Source organism: Hypanus sabinus, chromosome 7 (assembly GCF_030144855.1).
Source record: "Hypanus sabinus isolate sHypSab1 chromosome 7, sHypSab1.hap1, whole genome shotgun sequence".
Lineage (NCBI taxonomy): Eukaryota > Metazoa > Chordata > Chondrichthyes > Myliobatiformes > Dasyatidae > Hypanus > Hypanus sabinus.
The window spans coordinates 55983059-56006435 of NC_082712.1; the positions used below are offsets into that span (position 1 = coordinate 55983059).

The 23377-nt window shown below is 42.5% G+C and overlaps 1 protein-coding gene across 8 annotated transcripts in view; it reads right to left on the minus strand.

The window, feature by feature from the left end:
* frem1a (Fras1 related extracellular matrix 1a) overlaps positions 1 to 23377 on the minus strand; it is a 189282-nt gene that overhangs the window by 111284 nt on the left and 54621 nt on the right. For all 8 annotated transcript variants that reach the window (XR_009513126.1, XR_009513127.1, XM_059974686.1 and 5 more), the window contains 4 exons: positions 18831 to 18925; positions 13936 to 14237; positions 11699 to 11877; positions 6343 to 6666 (listed from right to left, as the gene is read on the minus strand). Coding sequence is in view for 6 of the 8 variants with exons in the window: in XM_059974686.1 (XP_059830669.1) it covers positions 6343 to 6666; positions 11699 to 11877; positions 13936 to 14237; positions 18831 to 18925 (900 nt within the window). In the remaining 2 variants the exon portion in view is untranslated. The remainder of the gene's footprint in view (positions 1 to 6342; positions 6667 to 11698; positions 11878 to 13935; positions 14238 to 18830; positions 18926 to 23377) is intronic.

A 23377-nucleotide genomic window follows, 5' to 3' on the forward strand; every position in this document is an offset into this window, starting at 1 on the left:
AGAAGTCCCACACCACCAGCTTCAAGAACAGCTACTTCCCTTCAACCATTCAGTTCTTAAACCAACTACCAAAATATTAATCACCACTGCTTAGCATCACAATAACCACTTGGATCACTTTGCACTGAAATTGACTTTGTTTCTTTTTGTTCTTCCTGGTAAAAATTGTGTATAACTTATGCTTAATTTATGTTTTCCTTGTGAAGGCTGCATCTCTAGTGCTTTGTGCCTGGGATGCTGCTGTAAGAAAGATTTTCATTGCACCGTTGCACTTGTGCATATAACAATAAACTGATGTGATTTGAATTTGAACTTCAGAGACATTACCATTATCAGATTCTCACCTGGAAATCATGTCTGACTAGAATTGGCGACATAAATGATGTTAGAACAGGTTAGAAATGGAATACCCTGCAGCAAGTGAATTAAGACCATAAGGCTATAAGGCATAGGAGTAGAATTACGCCAGTTAGCCCATCAAGTCTGCTCCACCATTCCATAAGGGCTGATTTATTATCCCTTTCAAAGGTTTAAATGTTCAGTTATCATCAAAGCTTGTATCCATATACAACTCTGAAATTTGTGCTGTATTCTCTAGGCAGCCACGAAACAAAGTAAAAACATAAAAGTCATTCAGAAAGAAACACAAAACCTACCCCTCCGTACAAAAAAGAACGGCATCCTAATCATCAACCCCCAAACCCCCTCCCCCAACACAAAATGGAACAGGAACATTGACAACCCCCAAAAAAATACAACAAAAAACTAACAGAATATCAACCCTCAAACACTCTCTCCTTGGAGACCAAAACGGAAAAGGAACTAGTGATTAAAAAAAAACAGAATATATAAACCATAAGTCTGAAAATGTCCACAGTCCATAAGTGCAGAGCCACGATACCATCCTATGCTATCACTAACCTTCATCAAGAGCGAGGGGTTCCACACGAGGCAGTGAAGCCTCCCTGCTTGCCTCAGTGAGCCACACAGCTATTGGGCACTTACAGACTTTGCCTCCAGTGGTAACCAAAAGGCAGACAATCGGCACTGAAACTCTCATTCACCTTCTGTATTCGCCTCGATGTCTCAGTCTTCCTCAATGTTTTAATTGGCAATTAAATGGTGCTTTAAATGGTGAAATAGAGTCAAACATTGGCTCGTGCCCTATCTTGGAATTTCTTTGCATGGAGGCCATCTGAGTGCGTGCTCACTTCCCAGAACCCCATTCTCCTGCCTTTTCTGCATTGACGCCCTAACAAAGAACTCATCAACCTCCACTTTAATTGTGCTTAATGACCTCTGAAGCTGTCCATGGCAAAATAAATTCCTCCTCACCTCTGTTCTAAATGGATGTCCCTCTATTTTGAGGTTCTGCCCTCTAGTCCTAGGCTCACACACTATAGGAAACATCCTCCCCACATCCACTCTATCTAAGCCTTTCAAAATGTGATAAGCTTCAATGAGATCCCTGCTTATTCTTCTAAGCTGCAGTGAGTATCGGCTCAGAGCCATCAAACATTCCTCATACGTTAACCCTTTCATTCCTAGAATCATATTCATGGACCTCTTCTGGACACTCTCCAATGCCAAAACATCCTTTCTTAGATAAGTGGCCAAAACTGTTCACAATACTGCGTGTGGTCTGGCCAATGCCTTATAAAGCCTCAGCATTACATCCTTGCACTTATATTCTAGTTCTCTTTAAAAAAATGCCAATATTGCATTTGCCTTCCTTACCACTGACTGAACCTACAAGTTAATCGTTAGGGAATCCTGCACAAGGACTCCCAATTCTATTTGTACCACTGATTTTGTAATTTTCTCCGTCTAGAAATAGTACAGGTAGTCCCCGAGTTACGAACGTCCGATTTACGGACAACTCCTACTTATGAACCGAGGAAGGAGAATGCCGTCCGCCATTTTAAGTCAGAACTCGACGCCATCTGCCATTTCAAGTCAGATCGCGAGGCCATCCATCATTTTAAGTCGTTGCCGTTGACACTGTGTTGAGTGTTTAACTTTGTATTTGGATTAAATTTTTCTTAGTAAGATTCACCATGACACCCCCCCCCCCCCCCGTTCCGGTCGGCTGGTGGTGCAGTGAGATCAGTGCCGGGCTCGAGCTCGATCCAGTGACAGACCGCTCCCGTGCTGGGTTGATGTCGATCCAGTGACTCCCGTACCATCCGTGCCAGGTTGATGTCGAGCTTGAAACTCGACCTCATGAAAAAAACACTGCCACCTCCTGTTTAAATTCCCATGCGGAATATTGTGAAGGATCAAATACCCAAACCCAGCACAGCCCCCATTTGTCCCATTTAGCCTGTCTCAGTGCTGTGGTCCTTAGGACCCAGCGGACTTCGCGAGCCGGCGCAGCTCGGGACCCACCGCCCGCAGTGTTTCTGTTCTATTGACGGGAAGAGATCGCGATTGAAAATAAAGTGGAAATAATAAAGCGTTTGGAAAGAGGTGAAATGCTATCGGTCATTGGAAAAGCGTTAGGCTACAGTCGGTCAACAATTGGAACAATTTTAAAGGAAAACGGTTAAAGTGAGAATAATAGAGCACATGAAAGGCCCTGCCCCGATGAAAGCTACAATTATTATCAAGCAACGCAGTGGTTTAATTATTGGAATACATGTGTTTCTTATGTTTTATATGTATAGAAAAGTAAAATATATCCTTATACTAAGACAAACGTTTGACTGACGCTAAATAATACCAGATGTACTTGTTCCGACTTGCGTACAACTCCGACTTAAAGACGGATTCAGGAATGGAACTCGCACGTAACCCGGAGACTGCCTGTATCTGCCTTTATTCCCTCTACCAAACTGCATGACTATACATTGTTGTTCTTCTGTGCCTTGTGGTGCACCAGGCAGCAACCTTCGCAATTTCCTAGCATTTGATGACAAAGTCACTGGCTTGATATTCAACCCAACATGGATGGAAAGTAAGTAAGGAGTTGGCGGGATTCAAACCTAGGATCACTCGCCTTGAAGTCAAGTGCAGATGCCACTACACCACTGACCAGCTTGACTATACATTACCTTACGCTATATTCCATCTGCCACTTCTTTGCCCATTTTCACAATCTATCCATGTCCTTCAGCAGACGCCATGCTTCCTCAATACTACCCCACCAGCTATTTTCGTATCATCCACAAATTTGGCCATAAAGCCAACAATTCCATCATCCAAATTATTGACATACTGTAGAACGTGAAAAGAAGCAGTTCTAATATCTACCCCTCCAGATCACCACTAGTCACCAGCAGCCAACCAGGAAAGGCTCCCTTTATTTCCAGTCTTTGCCTCCAGCCAATCAGTCAATGCCATATCTATGCTACTAACTTTCCTATAATACCATGGGCTTTTATGTTGTTAAACAGCCTCATGTGCAGCACCTTGTCAAAGGCCTTCTATAAATCCAAGTAAACATCTGCTGACTCTCCTTTGTCTATCCTGCCTGTTACTTCCTCAAAGGATTCCAACAGATTGCTTTAAAGTGTTCAAATATATTCACTTCATGAGAGAACAGGTGGATTGTACACCACAGAGTTAAGACTTTTGAAATCCCAGTAATTTGTTGGAGAATGCTATGCTCAAATGCTGTGACACCTTAGAGTGCAGGATTCTGGTGCCCGTAGACAAACACACAACTGCAATCTGAATGACCTTGGCAGAAGCCTGAGCTTTCACTGCTGCTGCATGGGATGGTGGGATTTCATCCCAGGAACACTATGTGTGTGAAGATATTGAAGTGACTAAATAATGTATCACAACAGCAAGGCTGCTCTACTCATTGTATCCATGGCAACAGAGCAACTCCATCAGTCTTATTTCTCTTTTCCATATTTTTTATAGCCTTGCACCCTACTCCCCCTCAAATACCTCTTTGACACTTTGATTCTTTCACCAGTTACCTGGTGGTAATTTACAGTAGTCAATTAACCCACCAGCATACCCTTTTTGAGTGTGAGGGGAAAAAGGGAAGGAGCTGGCAGAACAATTTGCCTTGATAGAGGTCAGTGTTGAACCCAAATGATGATGTGAAGCCATCTTCTTTACATTTAACCCAGTGAGCTCTTTCCTGACTTCATGGAGCAACATTGCATCATGCCCAAGTCTTTTCTTTTCCACCTTTGAACCTCTGGCTTCACGGAAGTCAGTTAGGCTAAGTCAGTGTGAAGAGAGTTGAAATTCAGGAGAGAAAAAATATGTTCCAATTTGACTCAAATCTTTTCCCATTGAAGTTTCTAGATCAGTAAGGAAATTTAAGTTATTCTATATGAAAGATATTTCTACACTCCATATGAAGAACTGTAGTGGTTGTCCTTCATATCTGATGATGTCAGGAAACCTGTGAAGGGGAGTTCCTAAAGTGGAAAAGCTTGCACTGTTCCACTCTCTCGACCTCAAAGGTCTGAGGCCAGTGTTACAAACAAGTGCCATAACTAGGGTCTTCCTTGTTTGCAGGGGATGACCACGATTAACTCTGTCCCTTGACAGGCCCTTCACTTTCCACAGAGTGTTGCAGAACTGCCTTCATGGTCATTGGATCCTCATCCACCCAGTCTAGAAATAGTTCATGAAAAGCACGTTAATGGGTGTGACAGAGAGTGTTGAGTAAACACAGTCTGTACACGTGTATTTACACACACACACACCCACCCTTGTCATTCTGCTCTCTTTGTGCTGAATGTGTGTACTTCAATATCTTCCCCAATATACTCTAATAACCGGTTCTAAAGAGTTAGCTTTCTGATGCTTTCCTGCCATACACGATGGAATATCCCACTTCTTTAGTAATACAGATGTGTAAATGATGTGTATATATTGCTTGTATACTGTACTTCAGATAGATACTTCTGTTTATTTTGTTTATGATTGTAACTACATTGTGGGGTGTGTCATATTGAAATTCACATGTAGTCTTAAGTTAATTTCATGGATAATTAAAATTGGTATGTCCTGGTGCCTAAAAAATGGGGTGGATTGCTCTCAAAAGGGGAGGGGGGAAGGGGGGGACAAAGTATGGAGCTGTTACTGTGTTTTCTGGTAGATATCTTTTGTAAATAGTGGCTGCTTTCTTTTCTCTATTTACACTAGTTTTTGCAAGTTTGATTTTTTGAAGGACCAAATATCTGTGGAATGAATATCTTTGGAGTGAATATCTGTAATCTGTCAAGAAGGATGCCGTGTACAATCCTGATTTGATGGAGGCAGATGTGTGAAGCATGGAGGAACATCTGGTGAAATTTTTGAAATGCCTATTTCGCTGCCGCTACTATTGTGCGATCGGAAAAATCTCTGGGAGGAAGGTCCCGCATCCTCGGCTTTGCCTGTTGCTTGGCGGCTGAAGCCGGGATCGAAGCGCTTGGCAGAAATGGTGCTCGGTGTCGGAGGGCTGGTCGGAGGCTCGAAGTTTTCAGATGGACTCTGAGTTGGCTGTGGTCGGAGCTCCCAGAGTGCTGTATCAGCAAGCTGCGGCGCTAGAAGTTCATGGCAGGAAGAGTTTTTCTTCCTTCTACCATCCGCGTGAGAGACTTGCTTTTAAGCCATGCCATGGACTGCTCTTTATCAGATTATGGTATTGCTTTGCACTGTTGAAACTATGTGTTATAATTATGTGGTCTTTGCCAGTTAGTCTTTTATCAATTATGGTATTGTCTGCACTGTTGAAACTATGTTAACTGTAACTATATGTAACTACACACACAAAATGCTGGTGGAACAACGTTTTTTTCTCGGCCTCAAAACGTCGACAGCGCTTCTCCCTATAGATGCTGCCTGGCCTGCTGGGCTCCACCAGCATTTTGTGTGTGTTGTTTGGATTTCCAGCATCTGCAGATTTCCTCATGTTTGCACTATATGTAACTATGTGGTTTTGTGTAGGCCTTGTAGCTGTAGTTTTGTCCGATGGGTTTGTAGTTCCTTTCTGGGGAACGTGCTAAGATGGTAGCACAATATCGATGCGCAGCAGGCTCTCGGACTCTGGATTGGGGATTACCAAACGTTATTTAGTTTCTCTTGTCTGGTCTGTTTTGTGCATTTTCGTGATATCATTCCAGAGAATGTTGTCTCATTTTTAACTGCATTGTATTTGTGGTTTATAAATTACAGTAAACTGAATCTGAATAAACACCCTTGCATGAAAGTGCTAAACAACTCCAGCCGTCTTTTCTTCGGACCTAACACATGACCTTAACAATGGAGCTCATAACTAAAGGAGAAGGCAGCTTTGAGAGATGTACATGATAGTAGTTACAATCAAAAAATACATTAATTTCATTTCTTAAGCATCTTATTACTGTGATGTCATATGGCATCACATACCTCATAGCTCCTTCTGTCTGTGTGACTGTTGTTTGGAGGTTGAAATGCTATCAACAGCTCATTTAAGTCAGCCCAGGTGAATGATGTGATTGGCTTGGTATGGTCAGATAAATGAGTTATGAAACCCTCCTGAGGTGCTTTGGTAATATTGAAGACAAGCTGGGATTTGGGAGTCTCGCTGTCTTCTCCATCCAATGTCCCAGTGGTTATGGAGGTCAGGATGAACTGATCTACATCCAGGATGAACATAGGCATAAAACTGGCTTTAGGAGGCTGGTTGGGAAAGCCATTGGTGATTCTGACTGGAATCCAGGCATTCTCTGTCTGAAAGAGAACAAAAGGAAAGTACAGAATTACAGACTGAGACAGCACAGACACCAAAGAGACCACATTGACCACCAAGTACCCAATTACACTAATCCCTTTTAGACCTGATAGAAAGTTATAAAATAATGAGAGACATAGATAGGGTCGAGAGTCAGTATCTGTTTTCTTGGGGCAAAATGTTTATAACGTGTATAAAGGTGAGAGAAAACAACATGGGATATACAACAATACACAGTATTGACTCATGATGTTGGAAATTCAAAGGGCAATTTTTTTGTTAGACAGAACAGACAATGTCCGGACTAAATCATGACACCTGGTGCTGTAAGGCGGCATTTCTATTAGCTACACCATTGTGCTGCCCCAACGTTATTGATACAAAGCAACACACACAAAATGCTGGAGGAACTCAGCAGGCCAGGCAGTATCTCTGTAAAATAGTACCATCAATGTTTCAGGCTGAAAGCCTTCAGCAGAAATGTCAACTCTTTTTTTCCCCCATAGATGTTTCCTGACCTGCTGAGTTCCTCCAACATTGTGTGTGTTGCTCGGATTTCAAGCATCTTCAGGTTATCTTGTTTGTGGATTGTTGATACAAAACTTTGCATCTTTTTTGAAAATATTCAGAATACAACTCCTCTTAAATTATTTAAAAAAATCTGTACCTAATCTATCAACATTAACGTATACAGTTGCACAAGAGCAGGATATTAACTATTATTTCCAGATTTCTGTAGTTGTTTCAAATAAAAGTTCAGACTATCTGTTATAGTGCCTAAGCATATTTTCATTTTTAACTTGGTTTGTCACAAAGTTCGGTGTTACTATGGTTGGAAGATGTGGATGATGTATCTAGTATGTCTCATAAGGTTCTGGATTTCTTAATCAGATAGAAGTAGTGTCGGGTGTTATAGTCACGTCGGTGCTTCAAAGTTCACTACCATGGAAATACGGAAAAGCTATGTTGGTGAAAATATGGAGCTGTGGCTTTCAGGCAGACAGGTTAACTTAAGAGTAGCTGTATTCATTTTTAAGTGAGCTGTATTTCCATATTAGAAGTATTAACACTTCCAACAATGTCCTGACTATTTCACCATCCAAGTAGTATAACAAACACTATTACCCTAAAATGCTTATTGTAAAATACATGCACTTCCTGCACCATTAACTTCAAAGAAAACATATTGCAGTGATAAGAGTTCCTCTTGTCCTTATCTACCACCCCATGAGGCTCCACTTTCAACACTCTGCAACTTCTGCCATCTCCAAAGGGATCCTACCACCAACCTTATGATACATACCCAACAATGCCAGCTTCTGCAATTTCGATGCTCTAACTCTCTGCAGTATAAATAGCTGATGGGGATACTTCAATGATTTGGGACCATCTCGCTAATCAGCTGCCATGTTTTTGTGCCAGGATTTCAGTATTTAAAGAGCACATGAACAAAGGTTTAGTGCACAATTGTAAGCTCAACTTGGGTTATCGTCTAGCATCTTGTTTAGTGCTCAGTTCTTATTTCAGTATCCTCCCCTCAGAGAGTCCAGCACTTGGGTCCTAACCATCCTCGTCAAGGCCCATCGTCACACAAACATACTGCTACCTATACCCCTCTCTCTATTTTTTCACACTGTGATTCCCTTGTCGATTCGTCCCTTCTCACTAATCTCCTCCTCGGCATGTATCCCCGCAGATGACCAAAGTGCTACACCTGGCCATTCACCTCCTCCCTCACCTCCATCTCAAACAGTCCTTCCAGGTGAAGCAACACTTCACCTGCAAATCTGCTGGGGTTGTCTATTCTGTCCGATGCTCCCGATACGGCTTCCTCGACATTTGTGAGGTCCATCATAAATTGGGGGAACTGCGTATTTGAGCACCTCCGCAAAACTTCCTGGTGGCCAAGCCTCTTAACTCTTCTCATCTGCCTATCACCTTCCCCTGGCGCCCCTTCTCCTCCTCTTTCTCCTATGGTCCACTCTCCTCTCCTATCAGACTCCATCTCCAGCCCTTTACCTTTCCTCCCCATCAGGCTTCACCTATCACCTTCTAGCTAATCCTCCTTCACCTCCCCTCACCATTTTATTCTGGGGTCTTTCCGCTTCCCTCCCAGTCCTGAATAAGGGTCTCAGCCCAAAACGTTGTCTGTATTCATTTCCATAAATGCTGAGTTCCTCCAACATTTTGTGTGTGCTGCTGTGAGTAGATAAACTGGGGGGCTTTTCATCACTATCCTTTGGGACTTTCTATACACATTACAGCTCAGAGAGTTGTTAGTCACACACAATCCTTAAAGAGCCAAATGCTTAATGGCAACAATTATAGTCCACAAAGTAACATAACAATTATATGGCCCATTTTTGAGAAAAACAAATACAAGAAACTCTGTTCCCTGATTTATTGATTCTTTATCCTCTTGACTTTGTTTACTTCATGTAACTTTCCTGCCCAAACTTCTGAGTAGTTGATGACCTTCTATTTTCCTTCAGGAGGCAGTGCAAACTTCCAGAACAAATGGTTAATTTTTTTCGTGTGCATTATAACTAAGCACAGTTCAAATGAGAAGTTCAGCTGTCTTAGTTTAAGATATTAGCCTTGATAATTTTTGATCTTGTTCAATGGCTTTTCATGCCAGAATACTTATCCTCAGTTTTTGCTGAAATGGAAGTGGTGGGCAAATAAATGCAGCTGTAATAATGTGACTCAACAATGGCAAAGAAATGAGTATATATTTCCAGGTCAGAATGTAGAATGTCTTGTGGGTGGCTGAGGGGGTGGCACTCCACTCTCATCACAGGCTCCAAAAGCAAGCATTTCATTGCACCTGGCTTGACTTTGACTTTGACAAATGAATGGTTGGAAGTCCTCTCAGACTGTGTAGCCTGGCTGTCCTTCCCAAATCAAGATGCCATGCCAGCTGGCATACTGCATATCAGACCAATGTCTGGTGGCCAGAAGAGTATTAGTGAATGTATTGAAACTGAGCTGATCTATGGAAAGAAAAGCCTTTTTTCTGTTGCTGAAAATATCTGGGTTAGAAATGCTGTCATTGTGTCTTTCTATCTCAGATTCTGATTACAAAAATAGAAGAGAAGCAGAAAGGCAAATCTCAGATGGATCTGACTGGAGGCTGTGTTCAATCTTTCTGCCTACAAACAAGAGCTGAAACATAAGGATCCAGTACAGAAGGTCATAGTGTTGGTCTGTAAAAATAGAACTTCTATATGACTGCTTCGAGTCATAAACCAGTCCATAGTCAAAAATTCAGCAGCCGATCTTGATGTGTATGCCACCACTGTCATGACCTTTATCAGTAAGTGTGTAGAGTACTTTGTACCAAAGAGGCCAATCTAATAACCATGGATGAACCAGGAGATCCACTCAAGTCCAGGACTGCGATGATCAAATTGGGGTAAACTTGACATATACAAGAAAACAAAATATGACCTTTGTAAAGGTATCAGAGATACAAAGGGGAGTACCGGTCCAAAATCAAGACTACCTGTCAGTTGTGACAGTGCTTACATGCTATAATGACCTAAAGTTTGGCAGCATCACCAACAGCAGTTCATCCCTTCCTGATGAACTTAATCCATTCCATGCATGTTCTGAACAGGAGGGAAAATGGAATGTCACCATCTGCCCTAACAGCTTTCAATGCACCTGTAACACAGTGACTGACATAGTGTCATAGAGTCTTACAGTGTGGAAGAGGGAAAAGGGGGGGGGGGTGGAGTAACTCTGATTTATCTAGCTTCCAGTAATTACTCCCTCTTCCCTTCTCTCTTTTTCCATTCCCCATTTCTGGTTTCTCTCTCACCCCCTTGTCTTCATCCTCACCTGCATCTGGTTTCCCTCCTCTTTCACTTTCTTCCATGGTTCACTGTCCTCTTCTATTAGATTCCTGCTTCTTCAGCCCTTTATCTCTTCTATTTATCACCTCCTTTTTTCTTACTTTACACCCCTCCTCATCCACATACCCACCTTCCCCCTCATTTGGTCTCACCCATCACCTATCAGCTTGAACTCCTCCCCCCCCCCATCCCATTCTTATTATTGATTCTGCTCCCTTCCTTTCCAATCCTGATGAAGGGTCTCTGCTCGAAAGTTTTGAGAGTTTTGCCCCTCCTCCAAGAAACGCTGCCTGACTTCCTGAGCTCACTATTGGAATTAGGTTCGTTGCCATTAATGTACAATAGAAATTTGATGTTTTGTGGCAGCAGTCCAGTGTAGGCATAACAAATACTATAAGTTACAATAACAATAAAAATAACTATGTAATTACTGAATGTAGAGCCTCAAGTGGCAGAAATTCTTGCAGCCTCACGTTTAACCCCCCCCCCCCCCCCCCCATTACAGCACTAATCCAGCTCCATAGTAATGTAAACCTAATCCTTTGACCTCTGGTCTGATCCAGAGCAGATATTCTTCTGATTGCCCAGAATGGCCACTCATGACTTTCTTGACCCTAAACATCTGGACTTGGAAATGTCACTAAAGCACAGAGAAGTTACAGGCCTGCACCAGGTTTTCACTTTTCAGCCCATAAATATGAGCAAGTGCTTGGGACACTAGTAGTATGGATTTGCTGATTGCTGCAGGACTGCAAGCATCTGTTGACATGTGAAAACATTTCTTCATGGTCACATTTCTGACCAAAGAACAGTTTGGTTTCTGAACAGTTATAGGGAACAAAACCCTATTATTACATGGGGAGGGTGTTATTGGCTGATACAGTAAGGAGGTATAAGAATTGTTTAATGGAAAGAAATGGAATCTCCAAAATTTGTCATATTTCTTTATGCATCACCAGTTAATGTACATCTTTAAACAGAAAGAATTGGCCCTACATTCTTCATGAATGTAGAGTTGTTGCAAGTTTCTTTTCACTGGGAAGGAAATGAACCATAAAGCTGATGGAGTCAATGATTAACTGTTACCCACATCATAACCACAACAATAACCATTATTCATCATCTTGAGACCTAATATGCAAAACTTTTATAAACAGCAAACCCAAAACAGTACCTTGTGCACATTTTTGCTTCTGCTGTCGATCAATTCCAATCTTATAGCGATGTAGTCAATATCAGGAGACGGGGGGCTGAGGTGATGATAGCGAAGACCCATTGTGAGAAATTCATCACAGCTCACTTTAAAAGTGTGCACTTCCTTCAAATCTTTGTGGCTTTCCTCCAGATTCCACTCTGATTGAAAATACAGCATTCTGATTAATATGGCAATTAAAATCCATACCTTCCATGTTTGGTAATTCTGAAGGAAAATGCTTAAACATGCAAGGAGATTAAGAACAATTCCTCCAGCTTGCTATGTTTAAATGATAATATTGTCTTGTAGTTAGTTGTGTAATGACTGAGATTAATGATAAAACTGGAATGTGCAAAGGAATATCCAAAAAGAAATTAAAAATGTACAATAGATAGATCTGAAAAAATACTTTGGTACTGCTGTGGAGATGACAATGAAGAATGATTTCTCATGTTTGAGGAGGAAAGTGGATTGCATCAAAAATGTTGGAGTGATGGCAAGGACAAAAAATGGTTTGCATGCTCAGGGATCAACTGGGTATGAGGTGTTGGGGAATTGTGGATTTGAGGGGCGAGTGCAAATTAGGAGAGGCTTTTAGTGATAGGTTTGATGGAAGGATTTAGGCAAGTAATTCTTTACCTGCAGCGTCCCAGCACAGCATTGTGTTGTTTAGACTATATGGTCCTTAGAGTGCTCAGTGACAATATTTACAATTGGTCCACGCAATGGAATGGCTTGGAAGGAGCATTGCTTTGGGAGTTACATCATCCCATACTCAAAGGCAGAAATTGCTTTGGAGGTCCCAAGACAATGAATACACTCCAGCAATGCCTGATTAATCTTTCAGGGGGACATGGAGTACTTTGGAAATTGATTTTAGAGTGCTTCCTTTTGGCAAGTAAAAAAAAACCTCAATTATCAATTGCACCAGGCCGAAGAAGTAATACGCAATTTCATAGCAAACATTTTTGTAGGTAAGCTGAAGCAGGATAGTTCAATCTATCATGTATTAAGCATGGTCTCATTCCTTGGTTATACTCTATGTAATTTAATTTTCTGTGCTCCCAATAATTTTCATGTTAAGTAGCCATGAGTCACCAAGGGAGATGGATGCTGTTGTGCCATAGAATTATACACCAAAGGCTAGGATGACACAAAATAATAGAGAAAACTTCATGCCTTGATGAAATAAAGGCAATTTACTCGGCGTCTGTCATAATTTTGATAGGAAATATTGCCTTAAAATGGGATACGACAAACAAACTGCTCAATGATCAAACTACTCTTCAAATCAGGAACAATTTTAATGATCATTGACAAAATTGAGCTCCTGCAGAATCCAGGGAGTTGGCATCAAGCACAAAGTATCATTGAATTATTGCCTGACATAAGATGGAAATTCAGCATTTTAATTTATTGGGCTGTTTCCAAAAGGGAATTCCATTCACTGATGAGTATGTGATGAACAGTGCAAGAAGGGTGATGGAATAATGCTCCTGTTGAGCATGACTTGGGCCTAATGACAAGATGCTATGAATTCTTTTAGTCCTACGCCAAAATAATTTAGTATTATTGAGTAATATTTGTTTAAAATTACAATTCTTTGCAGACAAATTTTCTTTGTGTTGCTAGTACTAGGTATATCAATCTATTCATCACTCTATGCATATTAAGGGGAAAATGTGTCTAGGAAGAGATTAAAGGCCCTTGAAGGCAAAAGACAAATCTATCTGGGAGTCATTGGCAATGGGCAAAGTTCTAATCTCTTGTCTTAAATTTCATTGAATTTCTTTGAGTGATGATGAAAGCTGATGAAGAAAGGTGGTAGATGGAATATATATGGATTTCAGTAAGGTTATTGATCAAGCTGTGTAAGTATGTGGACAGGTAAATGAATGAGTTTAAGTGATATGGGGCAAGTGCTAAGAAATAGGATTAGGGTGAATATGCATTTTGTTCTACATGGACAAATATGGGCAGAAGGGCTTTTCTCCATGCTGTCCAGCTTTGTGACTGTATGATTGCAGTCACTACTATACATTCCAAAGCACTGGAGTTAAAATATAGAGGACAATACAACAGAAAATTAATGCAAGTAGCTCCAGAGAGTTAATAGAACTATTTCCCCAACCCTGTAAAGAAAGGTATTGCTTTTTCATTCTGGCTTCATTTCAGTTTAAAGTTCATTCATAACCTGGATAATAAAGGAAGCTTACTCAGCTTCTGGTTTACAAAGCCAGGGTGGTCCCCACGAGCCTGTCCCACAGAGATCTTCCCCATGACTAGATGTCCATGTGCAGGAAGTAACGTCTCCTGAGTGGCTACCCGCACTATACAGTCCAGATTCATCGATTTATCAAAGTCAAACAAAACCACGTTTCTGTCAATTGGATTGGATAGACTATAAAACTCAGGGACTTCCAATGATGTTGCACCAAGATGGATGATGTTACAGTCTGAGTCAAGTAACCGAACTTGGAGGGTGAATGTTTCTGTGTAGGTTTCATTCTCGGTAAATCTGCATGAAAACAAAACAAACAAACACAGGTAATACTTAACTCTAGAGCAATTAAAGACTTCTCTTAAGGACAATAACAGGCCACTTTGCCTGTGACAGGTGATCTCAAGTCAATTCAAATCCATTATATCATGTGCACAAGTACCGTGAAGTACAGGTACAATGGAAAAACAGCTTCACAGCCATAGCCACTCAGAGGCCACTTTACTAGCTACACCTGTATACCCAGTCACTAATGCAAATAGCTAATCAGCTTATCATGTGGCAGCAACACAATGCATATAAGCATGCAGATATGGTGAGGTTCAGTTGTGTAGACCAAACATCACAACGGGAATGAAATGTGATCTAAGTGATTTTGACCGTGGAATGATTGCTGTTGCCAGACAGGGTTTGAGTATCTCAGAAACTGCTGGTCTCCTGTGATTTTTACCCTGATCTCTAGAGTTAGAGAATGTGGCAAAAAAAAAAGACATTTTAAAATGTCCAGTAAATGGTAGTTCTGTAAGTGAAAGCACCTGGTTAATGAGCAGTCAGCAGAGAATGCCCTGACTGGTTCAAGTTGACAGGAAGGCAACAGTAAATTAAGTAACCATGTGTTACAATAGCTGTATGCAGAAGAGTATGCAGAATGCTTTGAACATTGAAGTGAATGGGCTGCAGCAATAGAAGCCCATGAACATGCTCTCAGTGGCCACTTTATTACATAACAGGATGTATCTGAACTAGTGGCCACTCAATGTAGTTTCCATCAACCCACAGGACAAGTCATACATAAATTATACATGCCTACCCACCTTTGATCATTTTTTCAAGTGTCATGCAAGAGAAGACAAAACACTGGACCTCATGTATGCAAATATTAAAGATGTATACAGCACCACAGCTCCCCCCCCCCCCCCCCGCCTTGGAAGATCAGATCACAATCTAGTGATTGTAGCAACAGCTAGTAACCACCAAGACAGTAAAGAAACGGCCTCCAGAGGCCATCAAGGCCTTGAAGAGGGCTGCTTTAAAGTTACTGACTGGAATGTACTTTGTGAACCATATGGTGAGGACATTAACCTGACTTACTGATTGTATCACTGGTGTGGGCACAGTAATACCATTGAGAATTTTCTGAGCAACTAACCATGAGTCACCAGTGATCTGAAGCTCTTCTCAGCCACAATAAGAGAGCCTTTAGGTCAGGAGATGGGAGGAATTGAAACATGTGCAGAAGGAACTAAAGGAGAAGACCAAGGTGACTACAGGAGAGAGCTGGAGAGCAAGCTTGGGCAGAGTAACAGATGAGAGGTGTGAAGAGGCATGAAGCCAGTGATATTCTTCAATTGGCCTAGTTGTAGAGCCTTGAAGTGCTGTTGTCAATGGGCTAATGAGTTGAACACATTCTTCAATAAGATTGATGATTTCCCTCCTGTTCACATTCACCTCAGCACACCAGACCAGGTCCTGAGGCACCCAATGCTTCCTCAGCACCAACTCCTCCCCTCTTGTTCAACATGTAGATGAACAATACAGGCTACCATTGTCTACAACCCTTCCTTGACCTGCACCTACTAACCACACCTCCACAAATTGACTGCTATTGTCCTGATCTTCACCTCCCCAAGCTCCCACCAACTCAGAAGTCATCATGCACTCACCTTCACTACTGAGCAGGTGAGAAGGGCTCTGGGGAAACTCAGACATGGCAAAGCATTGGGACCAGATGGTGTGAACTCAAGGTCCTGCAGGAGTGTGCTGAGCAGCTGTGTGGAGTTCTCCAGCGCATTTTCAATCTGAGTCTCAGTCTGGAAAGGGTCCTGATTCTGTGGAAATCATCATGTGCCCCAATACCCAAGAAGGCCCTACCAAAAGTTTTATACAACTACCTTCCAGTGGCCCTGACCCCACACATCATGACCCTAGAGAGGCTGGTTCTGGCTCATTTCTGACCCCTGGAGCAAATTGGAGTTGACGATGCTGTCATCTACCTGTTGAACAGACCCTACTCCCTTTTGGATAAGCAGCACTGTACAGATGCTGTGTCCAAGAAGGGCCAGAGTCACCTCTAACTTCCTGAGGAGTCTGAGTATTCCTTTGGAGTATACAGGCCTCTACTTCACATGTTCTACCAGTCTGTTATTGCCAATACAATCTTCTATGCAGTGGTGTGCTGGGGCAATGGCATCAACACAGGTGATGCCAACAGGCTTAATAAACTAATAGAAAGGCTGGCTCTGTTCTTGGAGTCAAACTGGGCAATGCAGGTTGTGGTAATACAAAGGAAAATTATGGCAATTCTAGGCAATGTTTCTCACCCGGCTGAACAGAGGAGCACTTTCAGTAATAGACCAAGACAACTGTGGGGATCCAAAGTGTGCTTAATGAAATCATTCTTACCCTTGGCCAACAGGCTCCATAATGAGTCAACCTAGAGACAGGGAAGCGTTCTTGTAAGATTTGATTGTAAATCTTGTACATCTTTTTTAGGTCACTTATTTTTATTTTTTCTTGCCTCTCTTCTAATATTTGTATATCTGTGCACTTGTATTGCTACTGTGACACTAATTTCCTTTGGGATCAATAAATTGTCTATCATAAATTATTTAAGACAGTGGGATAAAAACTTGAAAACCAAACATTAGTGCACAGGAAAGGATAATCAGGAACAAGTCCATGGTAGTGCAAGAGGTAGACCATTGTATTCCTTTGCCAAGGTAGGGTTAGGGCTATTGTTGTGTGATATCAGTTCAGTGGGTTTGGTGAATAGGGACAGCAGGAACTCACCATCAGTAACTAGGTTAACTGTTTATTTACAAGACAAAATGGACACTTAATTTTCAGTGAGCCCTTCAAGCTAAACTGTTACAGATACTTGTCTAAATTGAGCACCCAAAGTGACAGGACATACACATGATGGCAAAAACTTACCTGAAGTGTGCACCCAGGCCCTGTTTACTGAAGCACACTCCCGCTGTTTACTCTTTCTGCAATACCTGTGTCTACCTTGTCCATGGCAACCCAAGACTGAAAAGAGGAAACACGAGGAAATCTGCAGATGCTGGAAATTCAAACAACACACACAAAATGCTGGTGGAATTCAGCAGGCCAGGCAGCGTCTACAAGGAGAAGCACTGTCGACGTTTCGGGCTGAGACTCTTCATCAAGACTGAAAAGTAACTGAATAGCTCCTGCTCATTAGGTTTAGCTGGTACTGTCATGTCACTAGCTAAATGGAAACCGGTGGAAGAGGCTATAATGTTCTTTACATTATAGCCTTTACATTATTCTTTACATGGGCTGCTTCCCCCTCCCACAGGGGAATGGATTTTGATGTGCGGGTAACTTAAGACACTTACTACAAGATTTCATCCCTTGAAAGACACTGAGACATTTGGCCAACTGGCTAAAACAACACCCCCATGGACACCACACACACAAAACATAACAATAATATCCAGAATTTTCCAGTTACTACCCAGTGTATTAATGTATTACAATAGTACAACAGCCTCCCAATGCCCTAAAAGTAAATCATCTTCCCCCTGGGATGTAGTAGTTATTGAACAGGCCCCCTCTTTTTCAGATCTTATTTACTTATTGCTGGATGTGATCAGTCATGTGAGTAATGTTCTCAGGCTAGTCAGGGATGTAGGTACTTCGGAAAGATTAATGTGTTTGATAACACAAAAAGTACTTTGCGTTAGGAACTTTGAGCTGATTGCAAGGATTCCAGCGGAGTGCAGAAGGAGCCTTTATCGGGGGGGGGGGGGCAGAGGGCTTGTAGAATGACCCATCTGTCTTACTGCCCCTTGCCATTCTCCCTCTGCATGACATAGAGGGTGGGAGTGGGAACCACATCTACCTGCTCCCTCGGGACCCGAGCTATGAGCTATGCCAAAAATATATTCTAACAGGACACACAGGGCCCTCCATCTCCTGGCCACTTAACTAATTTGTGCACCCAACTACTTTGACTCACCTCCGCTTCGTGTTCTCTAATCTCTCCAATAATCTAATGGTTACATTGACAGTATTTCTTATTTCTGGCCCCATTAAGGGTGGAACCACTCCTTTAGATCGTGAACCACTGCCGAGCTAAGTAACCACCATTGTTGAGGAGATCCTATGATCCTCCAGTGGGATATCACTGAGGTGATAGACTCCTGTGACCAGAGAACACTGGCAAAAGGCCCCTGCCCATTCCTCCACTGTGCTGCACTCCTGTCGGGGCTTCAAATCCCACTCAAAGAGTGAGGGGTATCTGAGCTTCACTGCTGCTATCACTCTACCCCGTAGCAACGCTTCATGGTGAGCTGGTGCCACTCCCCGGGCATTGTTGATCACGTGATGGGGTGACAGGTCCATCTCCTTGGATAGACCCACTCCAGCACTCCCCACACCCTAGATCCTCAGCGACCATGTGGGCAGAGGCTCCCCTGGCTTCTGCCTAAACCTGTCATCAACTCTACAGTTCCTCAGCGGAGAACCTTTTGATGGTAGTTATTCAGATTCCTCTGATGTTAGATGGATTACCTTGGTGACCAAACTCAGTTCATTTTCCCCCCCTATAAACAAATCCTTTGTTATCCCAGCTTTTTTGCTTGCCTGTAAACTCTGAGCAGGATTTGATCCTCATCCAGTATTGGACATCCATTGTGTGAATATCTCACTTCATTGGGTAGGAAATGGCAGTCAAAAACCTGAAAATGTTAGAACAGTAAACAGATGTTAAATTTCCGTAACATTCAGTTTGTAAAGCATTTCTCTTCTGTGTGCAAATAAGCAAACTTTTGATCATTTACCATTATTTGCATTAATCTAAACATTAATAAAGTACATTTACTTGAAATGATATATACTCAGAACACTATTGAACATTTCCCAGCCTCACTGTTGGAAGAGTCTAACACAACTACTCATGAGAATTTCTTTAAGAAATAAGATTGTGGGGAACAGCCCACAGGGCTTTTTACAGATCTGCCAAATGAAGTAAAAGCCAAATACTCTGCATGCAGAAAATCTGAAATACAACAAAAAGATGGAAATACTTAACATCTGTGATGGGGGAATTAGTGTTAATGCTTCAGCTTAAGAGCCTTTTTGATGAATTGATCTTGTGTGCTTAGTTTTCGGATGAGATTCCAAAAGTGGCAGGAACACATTTTCAGCCAATTCAGTTAAATCAAAGAAGATTAAGAAACATTGGCTCCTGGAAATTTTTTTGCTCACTAATTGGACCTATAATCAATGCTAGTCTTTTCAACAATCCCTATGCATTGCAATCTTCTCATGAAGATTCAGAGATGTTTCTGTTGTCAAGTCTACCTTATCCTGACCAGTCATCATAGAAGTTAGCCAAGGTTTTGGCACTTAGTGCCAAAATTACAGCAGCAGTCTGGGAACAACTTTGTGAATTTAATATCATCTGGTGCTGGTGTTGTAGTTGAAATGACAGCATAAAAATTAATGAAGGAACACGTTCCTTTTCTCAGATAATGGCCTGAACAGACATGCACAGACACTATATGCAAAGGACCACCTGATATGCAAGTCCAACACATGGCTGCTCCATCTATCTGACTAACACAAACTGTTTACATGAAAAATACTAAGAACAAGACTGATCCCACCCTGAACCTCTAACTTAGCACCATGGTATTGTAGTGCTTAGCACGACACCATCACAGTGCAGGGCATTCTGGAGTTCAGAGTTCAATTCTGACATCATTCTGTAAGGAGTCTCCGTACATTCTCCCCATGGAATGCGTGGGTTTTCTCTGGGTACTCTGGTTTCCTCCCACAGTCCAAAGATGTACTGGGTAGGTTAATTTAGTATTGTAAATTGTCCCGTGATTAGTTTAAGCTTAATTGGGTTTTTTTGGAAATTGCTGTGTTGGTGTGACCCTACTCCATGTTGTATTACTGAATAAAATTGGTGGCATTGTGGATAATGAAGTAGGTTTTTAAAGCTTGCAGAGAGATTTAGGCCAGTTAGAAGAGTGGACTGAAAGATGGCAGATGGAGTTTAATGCTGATAAGTGTGAGGTGCTACATTTTAGTAGGAATAATCCAAATAGGACATACATGGTAAATGGTAGGGCATTGAAGAATGCAGTAGAACTGCGTGATCTAGGAGTGATGGTGCATAGTTCCCTGAAGGTGGAATCTCATGTGGATAGGGTGGTGAAGAAAGCTTTTGATATGCTGGCCTTTATAAATCAGAGCATTGAGTATAGGAGTTGGGATATAATGTTAAAATCGTACAAGGCCAAATTTGGAGTATTGTGTACAGTTCTGGTCACTGAATTATAGGAAAGATATTAACAAAATAGAGGACAGAGGAGATTTACTAGAACATTACCTGGGTTTCAGCACCCAAGTTACAGAGAAAGGTTGAACAAGTTAGGTCTTTATTCTTTGGAGCGTAGCAGGTTGAGGGGGGATTTGATAGAGGTATTTAAAATTATGAGGGGGGTAGACAGTTGACATGCATAGGCTTTTTTCCATTGAGAGCAGGGGAGATCCAACAGGAGGACACAAGTTGAGAGTTAAGGGTCAAAAGTTTAGGGGTAACACAAGGGGGAACTTCTGATCCTGGGGTTCAGAGGGCGTTCACTGCGACGGCGGGACCCCGGCGTTCACTGCGACGGCGGGACCCCGGCGTTCACTGCGACGGCGGGACCCCGGCGTTCACTGCGACGGCGGGACCCCGGCGTTCACTGCGACGGCGGGACCCCGGCGTTCACTGCGACGGCGGGACCCCGGCGTTCACTGCGACGGCGGGACCCCGGCGTTCACTGCGACGGCGGGACCCCGGCGTTCACTGCGACGGCGGGACCCCGGCGTTCACTGCGACGGCGGGACCCCGGCGTTCACTGCGACGGCGGGACCCCGGCGTTCACTGCGACGGCGGGACCCCGGCAAAGCTAGAGGATGGGTCTATGGGACAAGGAATGCTGGGAGGATAGCCCCCTAGGTAGGCCACACAACTACTGGGCAGGGCCCAGCCTCCCAGGCAGGAACACAGGGGCCTAGGCATGTCACAGGGCACCTGGGCAGGTGCAGGGCACAACCCATCAAAAGAGGGGTAGGAAAGGGTCAGATTCCCCCACCAGGCAACAGCAGTCCAGCCTGCTTACCCAACAGAGGCAAGGGATCAGAAGGGAACTCAGTCCAGGACAACTACAAGAACAGACTTACAGAACTAGTTGATTAACAGTGGGTACTCCAAGCCAGGACAAACAGAACAAAACCAGGCAAACATGAACATACCAAAATAGGATAGACAAGCAAACAGAACAAACCCCAACTAGACTCTCTCTGTCTTGTTTTATGGTAGTTGACACCCAGCTTAATGGTGCATTACCACCACCTTCTGCTTCAGAGTATGGATGGACTCACATTCTAAATCCCTTCATCCAATCGCACACATACCCTAACCTACACTTTATCCTCCCTATCCTAGTACCCTATTTCTGTTTATCCATCATAGCCTATAAAAAACCCCTGTACCCCAAAAGCTAAAAATACCCTGACCTGTGTTCTCTCACCCATGCCCAGCAACACTTTTAATGTGAATTCCTGCACCCCCCATTCCCTTAGATTAATTCTCATCACCTCTCTCTGTATCCCATATTTCCTGCAACTCAGAACTACATGCTCTACTGACTCCTCTTCCTGACATTCCTCACACAATCCTGCCTGGTGTTTCCCTATCAATTTCAGTGTTTGGTTTAGTGCAGTGCCCCAGCCTTAACCTAGTCTAGACAATTTCCTCTCTTCTGCATCTCCTTCCTACCCTAGTACCTGCAACACCTTTTTGTATTTGATACAAATGCCTTCCTTTCCCCTCCCTGTCCCATCTTTCTTGCCACATCTGGTTAATTTTTCCCCCAGATTACACACTTAACCTGTTATACTAATGTGCATTTCTATATTTTCTTTCTTTATTGCCCTCTTTGCCAACTCATCCACACTTTCATTGCCCTTCACGAGCTGGAACCCATAGAAGTTTAACCTGACCTCCCTGATTTGCAACTCTTGTGACTGACTGAAGGACTTCATGAAGTACATCTTGCCGGCTGTTTGAGTGAGAAGACCATAAACTTGCCAGTACTGAAGATGAATCTGAGCATATCAACACTTTGACTAGTTTAGTTTTCTCCAACCAACACTGCCAACATCTCCACTGTATACACCACTAACTTATCAGATATTCTTCTGCTGATTGCAATTGCTTTTGCTGGTACAGCCACCCCAAACCCTGTCACTCCTGTCTCAGGTTCCTTAGCACCATCTGTATAGACCCAAGTATAATCACTATACTTTTCCATCACATAGCAGTTAAATGCACTTACCAAATCATTTTTATACTTTCCTTTCTTTTTTACCTCTAACAAATGCCAGTCTACATCAGGCCATACCAGCTTCCATGGAGCTACAATCAGATAAACTACTGAAGAACTTATCCTTAGATCAAACACTCCACATGATCTAGCAATATCATTCCCTACCCGACTAAAGTTTTGCCTCTGAAACCTCCCATTTTCCCAGGACTCCTGCAACACTCCTTTAGCAGGGTGAGAATCATTGTGTCCCTGCAAATTAACCCAGTAGTTTGCCATCAACTGCTTTCTTCTTAATTCCAAAGGCATTGTTCCCATTTCTACCTGCAGGGCTGATACTGGTGATGTTTTAAAAGCCCCACTGCACACTCTCAAAACCTGAGCCTGAATCACATCCAGTTTCCTTGTAAGAGACATAGCTACTGATCCATATGCTACACTTCCATAACCCAACACAGATCTTACTAAAGCCACATACATTCTCTTTAATGCTGAACAACTTGCTCCCCATTCCCTACCAGGGAAACATCTCATTTATTACTTTTTTACATTTCTCCTCAACTTTCCTGATATGGTCTGCCCATGTTAATCATGAATCATAAATTTAAATGATCCAACCCTTTCTAATTCAATCTCATACATCCTTAACTTCTTCCCTACTTCAATTCTTTTCCTAGTGAAAAATACAGTTTGAGTTTTTTTCCACTGAAAGTCTACATCCCCAATCATAACCCCACTCTACCACTTCATCAATTGCTCCTTGTAGTTTCCTGATTACATGCTCCATGTTCCTGCCTCTTTTCCACA